This window comes from Calliphora vicina, chromosome 5 (assembly GCF_958450345.1).
Source record: "Calliphora vicina chromosome 5, idCalVici1.1, whole genome shotgun sequence".
NCBI classification, from domain to species: Eukaryota; Metazoa; Arthropoda; class Insecta; order Diptera; family Calliphoridae; genus Calliphora; species Calliphora vicina.
In genome coordinates this window covers 72,993,883-73,005,777 of record NC_088784.1, presented here as the reverse complement: position 1 = coordinate 73,005,777, position 11,895 = coordinate 72,993,883, and the positions used below count along the sequence as shown (strand labels likewise).

At 30.8% G+C, this 11,895-nt stretch overlaps 1 protein-coding gene across 1 annotated transcript; it reads right to left on the bottom strand.

Moving 5' to 3' along the window:
* Positions 1 to 789: 789 nt before the first annotated feature.
* LOC135962272 (presequence protease, mitochondrial) lies at positions 790 to 10,672 on the bottom strand. Its single transcript, XM_065514118.1, has 3 exons — positions 10,536 to 10,672; positions 9,681 to 10,308; positions 790 to 3,874 (listed from the first exon to the last, which is right to left on the bottom strand). Exons 2-3 carry the CDS (start codon positions 10,229 to 10,231, stop codon positions 1,348 to 1,350), a joined length of 3,078 nt encoding a protein of 1,025 aa, XP_065370190.1. The 5' UTR covers positions 10,232 to 10,308; positions 10,536 to 10,672; the 3' UTR covers positions 790 to 1,347.
* Between the last annotated feature and the right edge of the window lie 1,223 nt (positions 10,673 to 11,895).

The following is an 11,895-nucleotide window of genomic DNA, read 5'->3' as shown; positions in this document are numbered from 1 at the left end:
CATTTAAGGATGTCCGGCATTCCTGTTGTATAAACACCTACCAGGGATTTAATGGCGGATTTATTGCCAGTAAACTGTAATATCTGACCCAGTTTGCCGCTCTTCTTGTGGCCGATATCTCGGCCTGAATGATGCTGCATCCATTTTGGAGTCTAAAGGATATTCTTATTCCGAATTCAGGAATGTATATGTCACTACAATAAGTAGATCTTCGAAAGAGTCCGTACTCTACAAACTAATCCTAGAGCAGTAGGGCGGATGGGTATAAGTGTAGAAAAGCAAACAGGATAGGAAAAGTTGCACGATGCGGCATATTGTAGGGGATTTTTCGTGTTTTTCTTTTGAATTGTTTTTAGTTGTTTATTACTACTATTAATCCTCTTTGTAAATAGGCTCTAACAAAAGATACTGCAGTAAAAATTATTTTGTTAAGAATTAGTGTGCTGAATTCCCAATAATTGATAAATTCACTGAAATTTATTGTTGGGGGATAAGCTAGTTCATATGCGCATTTCACTGGTTGCTTAGGCCAGATCATCAGGCCTAAAACCTTTTCCCAAAAGGCTTTAGAAAAACTAAATTAAGAATTACAAACACTCAAGCTTTATTTGTAAAAATATCAAAGCTTAAACAAAACACCAACAATAAACAGTGAGTTTATCTTTTCTTACATTATTTTAATTGCCATAAATTAGAGGCAATAATCTGTGATCACTCTTTTTAGAAAATTAAATTAAAATAATTTCAGCACCAGCATTTTCATACCAAATAAATAAAATACACAGAATATTTAATATTTTTATTTAAATTTTCGTTTCGTTTATTACTATTTCTATGTATGTATTTATTTAAGTATAATTTAACATTTAAAAATGTTCATTTAATTAACATTTTTGTTCTTTTGTTAGCAAGTGCAATCTAAAAAAAAATAACTTAACAATTAACAGAACAGTTAAGATTTTGGAAATCTATCAAGTGTGTTCACTGATGCAACAAGTGCAAATTACAAAAATAACTTCACATATTTATAAATTAAAACCAACTAAAGAATCAGTACCAAAAACAAAGAAAATGTTTTAATTAAAATTAAACATCATTTAATATTATGAAATATATGTATGTATGTTTATAAAAGCAGATTAGTATATACTAGAAGAAAGTATAATGGATTTTTTTTATACATAAAAATACATTAAATAACAAATATTTATAAAAAAAAGAAGAGACAAATTTAAAGAAAAAGAAAAATTTCATTTAAATACGACCGTTCAACTGATTGATTTACAAATTATCAAAATCATAAGGAATAAAGAATAATTATTAAAATTACATTGATTAGAATTAAATTTATTGAATAGTCTTCCATTTTAATTTGGTAACAGTTTCGAGTTCTTTATTCTCCGGTCCCAATATACATTTTCCATAGTAAGCGGGCGCTGTTTTAAAGTATTTTTCAACAACTTGTTGCAATTCGTTCATTGTAACGGCCAGCATACGAGAACGATATTTCATGAACATTTCCTGTGACACACCATACAAAAAGAAGTCTATACCCAAATTACCCGGTGCTATGGGAGCATCTAATTGTTGCAACACACCCAATTTGGCTTCAAACAAAGTTTGTTCGGTAATTTGAGAGTTATTTTCTTGCAGCCACTTGTACGTATTATCAAAAGCTTCCAGAGTTTTCGTTGAATTGGGATCGCGGTAACTGAAAAAGCTGAATATGCCGTCAGAGCCAAGTTTAGCACCGGAACCATACGCACCATTCTGTTCTCTAACCACGGGCAACAGATACTTGGCCGAAATGAGTTTAGCTAAAACTCTAAGTGTAGGATGGTCGCGATGGGTATAGGGTACAGTAAACATGGCCTTGGCACAGTAATTTACTGGTATATTCATAACGAAATGCTGGCAACTGGGCTCTAGAAGTTCCACCTTATTTTCCATTTTTTCCACAGGATGTTCGGGTAAATCGTTAAGGAACTGTTCGTAGTGTTTTATAAATTCAGGGTAAAATTCATCCGAAACATTAACGGCTGTGCGCATGGCTTTCTTATTGAATAATTTATTGCCCAATAATTTCAAATTGTCCATAATTTGTTGGGTGCTGTGATTCTTAACATATTGCTTCATGTGTTCTATGTGTTCAACACCAGCCAGTAATGATTTCAATCTGGCCGAGTCAGTTACAAGTCCAGCACAAGATTGCATGGCATATAAATGACCAGAGTTGGCTATGCCAACAGCTATGCTTGACATGTAATTGTCTATTAACATTTTAACGCGCTCCTCGTCATCCATTTTGTAGTTCATCAAGAGTTCCTTGCTCAAATCGAACATGCCTTGTACATTTTTATCCAATGCATGGGTGGTCATAAGAATGCCCAAGTTGAAGGTCTTGCTGTCGTAGATGTTTTCGGCAAAATGTAGTTTGAAATTAATGCCACCCGTCTTGGAGAGTACAATTTTATCGAAGTCTCTGTAGTCGTAATTCTTAGTGCCCATATCGTTGATTAGATTACAGAAAAGGGGTATTAAGAGAATTTCTTCCTGCGACAAAGAAGTGCCATCAAAGTAACATTTGAAATAGGAGATTTCATTGGTTTGTACATTGCAGACCTGCGTTGGCACCTGATTTATTTTCACCACTTCGATGGGTTCTAATTTGGCAGCATTCTGTACATCTGTTAACTTAAGACAAGGCAATATGTCTACATTAGGTATGGCCTTTTGTGCCTCTTCCAATTTCAAACCATTTTCATAGATTTTGGTTCTCTTCTCCTGATCCAGAGACATAATCTTCTGCTTGAGTAGCTCCAATTCAGCAGTTTTGAAATTCTCTTCGTATGTATCATCCGGTGACATGGTCAGAGTCAATCTATGGGTGTTATTGGCGAAATACTGGCCAACCTTCTTTTGCAAATAATGAGGATCCTGTTGCAATTGTGAGCGGAATTGCGAAATCATATTCGAAACTCTTAAATTCTCCACCACATCGCCTTCATGATTCCACAGCGGTGTGGAATTGAACAAGAGACCCAAGCCAAATTGAGGTGATTGATGTTTTAGCGACAACTCAATGTTGTGCAAAACACTCTCAATGTGTTGCTTATCGAATCCCTTTGCCATCACCTCCTTAATGGTGGCATCATACAATTCTTGGACTCGGCCAAAATCTTCTACTCTCAAATCCTGCAAACCCACACAGAAGAATGTATCCTTAATTTGAGGATCAAAACCTGTGGTCTGATTATAACCACCCGAGAAGTTGGGTTCAATCAAATTACGATAGAAGGGAGAGTTGGGTCCTCTAACCAACAGCTCAGACAAAACATACAACACAAATGTCTCCTGTATATCGGTTACATCAGACATTAACAGAGCAATAGCTATTTGATTTTGTTTCTCAAAGGGTGCACCCATATTATCAAAACGACTCGAGATATGTACATTACGGGCTGAGTCCCATCTGGGCTGGTTTGGTATACGACTGTACGAGTTATCAATGTGCTCGTATTTACTCAAGTATTCCTGATCGACATAACTCAAGGTTTTGATTAAATCAAAAGAACCATATGTATAGATACGGGCATTGCTGGGGTGATAATATTTACGATGGAAATCAACTAGATTGCCGTGGGTTAATTTGGGTATTTCCAAGGGATTGCCACCCGAAACATAGCCATAGGTATGATCGGGCAATAGATTATTGAGCAGATTTTGACCAAATACAGAAGCATTTTCCGAAAAGGCTCCCTTCATCTCATTGTATACCACACCCTTGATGACGTACTCGGAGTCCTTGTCTTTCAAATTGGAATGTTCAAGACGCCAGCCTTCTTGTAGAAAATCTAAATATTCTAAATTGGGTCTGAAAATATAAGAGGATAGAAATATATTTAGTAATAGAATAATAATTTGAAGATATGTTTATAATATAGATATCAATTAATGCCAAGCAATTTAAAAATCAAAAGAACATATTTAATTGTTTTAAAAGTGTCTTTATCTTTGCATTTAACTAACAATTAATCAACTATACTTTGGTTGAATATGCACTTCTTAAGATTTTAAAATTAACATGATGTTCTTTTAAGATTAAACGAACACCAAATTATTAATTTTGTTTTGGCAAACATTCAAAATAATAAAAACATTATTCGTGTTACTCTAATATTTTTGAGTGACATGCTCTTAATATAAGTCGAAGATCAAAGGCGTAATTTAAACGTTTTATAAATAGAATATTATATATATTTATTTGATAACATATATAAAAACTGCTTAATTCGTCATATATAGGGGTAATTAATAACATTAATCTGTCATATTCAGAATGAAAAACTAAATGCTAACTAACGAGTAAGGGAAACATTCGACTCTCAATAACGCAATAACAATAATGTTGTTACTATGTTTTTATACCGTTCACCATGGTGATATTGATAAAAAATTTAATTTATCATTATATTTGTATTTCTAACATTTATTTGAAATCCTGAGGAGTAGTATATAAGAAAAATCAACAATTTTGAAGAATAGTTGAAAATGAATTCAGATGGCTTGTATTTCTATTGGGTTTCTAAATAGGAAAAATCAGTGACACACACATATCGGTAGACCATAGAAAAAAACCTTTGAATCCGAAATTTTAGGTTGACATCTTAAGTTTTCATTAATTTGATAATGTACTAACCGTTTCTAATTTACAAATTTAATACAAAATTAATTACAGTCTCTAGAGTTTTGAAATTTGTATAGGTCCCTGGGGACCTTTATCATTTTCAAACTGAAATTACTCCTTGATGGTCCATGGGAAGTATACGCTCCCCCCACATGTATTCCAAGGAAATTTTATCTAGAATCGTTTAAAAAAATCAAAGCGATCCGACCAATAGTTTAGTTTCTATTGAGATTTAAATGTGTTTAGTACCGGAAGGTGTGAAAAGGTACTTGTACTGAAATTTCAACAATAGTTTTTTAGGCTTTTCTCATATAAAACCCAACCGTCGAGGGTTAAAATATTTAAAAAATTACTTTAATTTTCGAAAAATAAAACAATTGGGGGATTCAAACGGTCTCATATTAGGTCGTATTGTCATAATGTCGTAAAATATTTTTTTAGTTTAAACAAATTTTTGTTTTTTCAGTATTTCAATTACAGTATTTTTATGAAAATAAATTAAAATTTACAGTTTTAGTACTCTGAGGTTGGAAAAGGTACTATTTTAATATTATTTTGATACCTAACAAATTTTTAATTTTCCTGGTTGAACTCTTATAAAAATTAAATTTGCTACTCCTCGCTGCACGAATATTTAATGTTTTTTCAAATTTAATGCAAAATCGTCTAATTTCTGCAGCATTTATAGAAACTTAAATATTAGAGTATCCAAAATCGAAACCGAAAACCGGTCAACCGGTTTTTTCATCATTGTAAACTCCACCGGTTTCGGTTTTTTTAACCGGTTTTTGCAAGACGGTTAACCGGGTTTAATGAAATATATTTTCTTGGACAATCTTTCGTAAAAGATATAAAATAATTACATAAAGATAGATTATAAAGAATTAAAAAATGCAAAATTTCCGTAGATTTAGTACACAATTCATAACACATTTCCCAATAGCGTCCACAAATAAAAATAAATTTAAGGATAACTTTTTCATATTAAATAAAAATTGAATATAAACCGGTTAACCGGTTTTTTTGAAGACAAAAACCGAAACCGTTTAACCGGTTTTTTTAAAATACTATAATCAAAACCGGTTTTTTCAAAAACACACTTTTTCGGTTAAACCGGAAACCGGTTTTTCAAATATGCCGGTTTTTTGGACACTCTATTAAATACACATCTGCTCAAAATAATAGATACACCAAAATTTATTTTTTAAAAACGAAAAAAAATAATGGTATATTGTAAAATTATAAAAAAAATTCAGTCGATTTTTATTTATAGTTAAAAGGAGAGTAAAAAACAAAAACAAAATATTTCATAATTAATAATAAATATTATAAAGTAAATTAAATTTCTTAAATTTCGAAAAATTTGGTGCTCATAATAATAGATACATTTTTAAAAATTCTTATTAAACAAAAGCTAATAAATTTTATCTTAAAAAAATTAGTTTATTATTAAAGTAAAGCTAGTATCCAGTATATCCACCTTTGTTTTGTAAAACTTTCTCCACTCTTCTGGGCATACTGGATATCAAGTTCTGACACTTCTCCAATGGAATCTCGTACCATATTTTTTGCGTTTTCTCCCATAAATCGTCTTTATTTTTGAAAACTTCCTTCGAAAGCCTTATCTTTAATTCACTCCACAAGTTTTCTATTGGGTTTAAATCAGGGGATTGGCTGGGCCAGCTTAAAACAGGTACGTTATTCTCCAAGAACCAGTTTTTAACTAATCTTGAACTATGTTTTGGGTCGTTGTCCTGCTGGAATGTCCATATTAATGGCATATTTTCCGATGCATATGGAAGCATTACGTTTTCCAATATGTCTCTATACCCACTAGCATTCATGGTATCTTCTATTCGGAATATCGGACCAACACCATTCCATGAAAAGCAACCCCAAACCATTATGTTTCCCCCGCCATGTTTTACCGTCTTTTTTGTAAATTTAACGTGGAATTCTTTTCCTTTTGGTCGGCGTACATTTCTTTGGCAGTCGTTTCCAAACAAATTTATTTTTGTTTCGTCGCTCCATAAAATATTTCTCCATTTTTTTTCGCCTTCACACCCGGACCATTGTAAGTGCTTTTTAGCAAATTCTAATCTTGTCTTGATATTTTTTTGGCGCATTAGTGGCACTTTTCTGGCAATTCTTCCCGGCAATTTAGCTTGTAAAAGACGACGACGGACTGTTTGTGGACTGATTTCGTTACATAGCTCCGCAGAAATAGCTTTCGATGATATGAAAGGGTCTTTTTTAACCATAAGGACGATCCGCCTATCTGTTTCTGGACTGGTTTTCTTTGGTCTACCGCGAGTTTCTCTTTTTTGTTTTTTAGATAAAGCATTTTGGACAAAATGTAAAGATCTTCCTATGCTCTTTGCTATTTCCCGTAATGATTTTCCTTGATTTCTCATCGTTTGAACAATTTTTTTCTCATCTTCGGTACAATGATGATTTCGTCCCATTTTCTTCAAAAGAGTCCTATTTTTTATAAAATTGTTGCTAAAATTTAAATTATACTTACTGTTTCACGTAAATAGGAACAAAAAATTGCACAAAAAAAAAATTGTATATAAACAAATTACAAATTACTGATGTGTATCTATTTTTATGAGCAAATAATTTTTTGTAATTCAAATAAATTCGTTTTTAAAAATCAACATGAAAGCAAATAGTTGCCAGATTTTTGACTGACATGACATTGCCAGATAGAAATTTTAATAATATGATGTATTCTTAACGCTTGCGAGGAAATTTTCAATGTTACCGCCATTTAAATTTTTTCCAATTAGGTGTATCTATTATTTTGAGCAGATGTGTATATTGTGATAAAAACTACTGATAATAAACTAAAAATTATAATTTTGCAATTAATTACATAATCCTGCACACATCCTTAAATATTAAACTTGTTTTTTCTTCTTTTAAAAACGTTCCTGAGATAAAACTTCTAAAAACCACAATTTTTAGTATAATTCTAAAAGTAAAAATATCTCGAAAACAGCACGAACGTTCTGAAATTGTTTTACATATTTGAATTCAGCGTGACAAAATTATATAAACAAGATGTTTTGCACAAGGAGCCCTTTTTGGTCGTCAAGTAAAGTAATTGATTCAATATTTTTTTATTCTAAATTGAAAATTGTTATATGTACATTCAAATTTTTTCTAGATTATTCGAATGACAAACCTTTGAAGTTGATAACGGAATGGTTTTACAATTAATCTATCGAAATGTACGTTATTTTTGGTATTGTTAAACGTGACATAGATATTCATATCAGTTTCGTTCTTCCAGTTATTTGCATAGTTTGGACGTTGTTATAAACTTTAAACTCGACTTTGGTGGCCATATTGGTATTTTGGCTGGGAGAACTTTATGTACACTTGAACGTCTATACATTTAGAAAATATTTTTGATGGTGAGTATTAGAACTGTTAATATTTAGTTTACTCGAAAATATATTGAATATGATGATTGATAGTACATTTTGTTTAAGGTCAAAGTTTGGGAACATAAAACGCGTTATGTTAATGAGTTTTTTGGAATGTACAGATTCGGTAATATTTTTTAAGGAATACTGTATTTGTATACATATGTCTGAGAGCTCCTATATAAGTACAAATAACTTTAAAAGCCATCACTGAGTTTTTTCTAATAACAAATTTTTAAATAAACGAAATTGAAATTAAAAAAAAAATATATTTCTAAGATATAGTGTATGTACTAAGGATTTATTTTTAAATACAGTAAATTCAGCGTTTCTAAGCATTAAATTTATCTTAGCATTGGCAAAAAAATGGAAACTTTTAAAAAAATTCTTGATACTAGCAAAACTCAACATTTAGGAGGAAGCCATCGTAATACTTCCAATACAAGATAATATTTAATAGCAAGAGAGTTTAATAAATGTCATCTATCAAAACACTATAAATAGTTGATTATTGTTTGGAGTTGAGTGGAGTTTTGTTTAATTCGTACAATTTGTGTTAAGCATTATTTATATTTATAAATTATATTTTTATTAATTAAATTTTTTGTAAAAAATTTTTATTAAGTAGAAATTTATAACCGATTATGGCCAATAAGCTAGATTGTTGAAAAAAATAATAATAGTAAATAAATAAATTTGATTCAATTGCCCAAATATAATTTTAGATGCTGAATATTTGTAAAACGTCCAAAGGGAAAGAGATTGAACCCCAAGTAATCAAATAAGACAGTTAAGTTTGGAAGTGACTATATTATGGTGTTATGGTATGGTAATTTATGGGTCGGTCCAAATCATATCATAAAAGTTACTATACCGGAATAGTCGGACTCAATTGTAAACGATGTTATTTATCCATACGCAGAAGAAAATGTGACTCTAGCTTGTAGATCCGCACTACAATGAACCCAAACATACAATACAATGAGGTGTTGTGTGTGTTTTCAAATTGCCTTCCCAATCGCCAGGTCTCAAATAGAAAATCTACCATTGTAAATCGCAAAATGCAGACTCAAAATATAAAACGAAGGAAGCTTATATGGGATTTGCAAAATATTTCAAGGAATTGACGTTTAACTCTTTAATTGGTTTAATGTATTAGTCAATAAAAGAACTCTGTATATCAGAATAACGAATGTTGTTTAGTTAGTTTTCTATTGTCAGTATTTAATTATTGTCTCAGTTTGTTTTCTTTAATGATATTCTAAAAAAATTACGAAGTTGTTTGTATTTTGACCTATTGAATATTTGCCATTGTATTGTCAACCACTAAATTATGTGGTAGCAATTTGCTTTTTAGATTTCAAATAAAATGACAAAATTATATGTATATCTTTCGAAAATAGAAAACAAGGAAAAATACAAAACTTCACTGTCCAAAAATATAAAAATAAATCGTCAATTATATAAATAATTAAAGATAAAGGAGAAAGAAAGATATCTATTAATAATTCCACAATAAACAGAAATTAAATTTATGAAATAACATTTCACACACTCACCTGAACACAGCATCCAAATAGATCTTTTGCAGATTCCTAAAATCAGTCTCGTTCATTGATGAGAAAGGGTACATTGTGTAGTCCGGACCAGTCATGGCATTCATAAATGTAGCCACCGAACGATTGAGCATTTTAAAGAAGGGATCCCTCACAGGAAACTTTTTCGAACCACAGAGAACACTGTGTTCCAAAATGTGCGGCAAGCCAGTCGAATCAAAGGGTGTTGTGCGGAAATTTACCGAAAATACATTATTGGCATCATTGCGATCCAAATACCAAAGTTCAGTGCCAGTGACCAAGTGGCGGAAGGTGTAAGACATTATACCGAATTCCGGTACATGCTCAGTGCGTACACATTCAAAACCTTCATATTTCTCACCCTCATTGAATTTGCGATCCAATTGTGTGATGACTGTGGGGGTTTCGATATTTAGCTTACCCTTGGCAGCCGGTCGCATGTCTTGACCGGTACTGACTATTTTTGAGTAGCATAGCTTTTGCCGTATGTTCTGGTCAATAACCGGCTTAATGAACTGTAAACGTTTCAACATTTTCCTGCAGCTTCTTGTTTCTTTATCACAAATTCAATTAGAAATTTCGTTCAGTATCCGTTTTTTAGTTCTTTTTTCTACAAAACAAAATCGTTTTATAATATTCTTTTCTGGTTTTATTTCAGTATATTCGTTCTTTTTTTTTTGATTTTTTTTTAATATAATAAATTTCACAAAATACACACACTGTTACATCAGCGCGACATGTTAAGCATAAAGATATTTTATTTAAATTTATTTGTACTGTTCAATTATGTTTTCAATTAAACACTGGATCTTATGGTTTAACATTGCTTTTACTTACCCTTTTCAGATAAATTTTTATTAATTTATTTATATTATTGCTCTAAAAATAAATCAGAAAAATCTAATCGCAACATGGAAAAATCGTGAAAACAAAAATTTGTGACACTTTTTCTGAGAGATCTCATGGAAATGTCATATGGTTATTGATGTTGCCATATTGTTTTATATTTTTCATTGCAATAAGGTGACCATTTCCAATTGCTGCAGTAAATTGAATGTATTCTATGAAGTTGAAAAAAATACTCTTTAACTTAATTTTCAAAATCGAATAAAATTATATATATTCTATTAAATTCTATGATAAATCAATATCATGACAACAGCTAGTATTTTAATAATTGTATAACCATAACAAATAAGAATTCCGGAAGCTACACTGGTGTATAAACTTGAATACCTTATTCAGTGTTTCTTATTAGCTAATTATATTTAATTAATTTTAAAATAAAGATTTCATTTAGTATTATTTGCTTTGTTATGACAAAAACTTTGTCTTGGCAACAAACATCAATAATTGTTATGATAAATATTTGTCAAGTATAAACAGCGAGTTATAAATAATGAAATACGCAAGAATATTAAACAGAGCAACGAAATACAACTATACAATCTGCGAAATGCCAAAGGATTACAATTTTTTAAAGTTGTCTCAAATTTTGGTTTAGAATTCTGGTTCTACTAGCCCGATTTTGCTGGTTTTCAATACCAAACTACTTAGGAAAATTATAAACAGTTTTGTGTAAATTTTAATAATTTCGGTTGTGTATTTTGAACGTGACATAGACAGACAGAAGGACGGACATATTAAAGTGTGTTTTTAAAGCATTAATATTATATATTTCAGTTTTTTACTATTGGATAGGATTTTATTTGTGTTTTGTCGCATTAAGCTACGTTTCCGCATACACCGTAATCGGCACCGAAAACGAAATTCCATACATTTGCACCGAAAAAAAGTGCGTTTCAGAAATCGGCAACGAAAATGGGATTTAAAATAAAGGGAACTATTTAATAACTTCTGGCATCGTATTTTTATCAGGTCTGGCAACCTATATATATGTATATCATCATTGTACTTAGAGATGGTATTTCAATAATAGTACTTTGTACAAAGTTGTTTCCTGTAATACACAAAAATTAATTATTTAGCATTGTGTAAAAAATTCAGGACATTTTTAACTAAAACCATTTTTAAGAAATTCAACTATATTATTGTCGAATAGAATACAAAAAACTCATACTTATTTATGAAAATTAAACAGTTTATATATATGTTTTATCAAAAGTACTAACAAGTATTAAAATAGTACCGTGTGTAGTACTATTTTATAAATTTCCCATCAGCGATAGAGACGTTG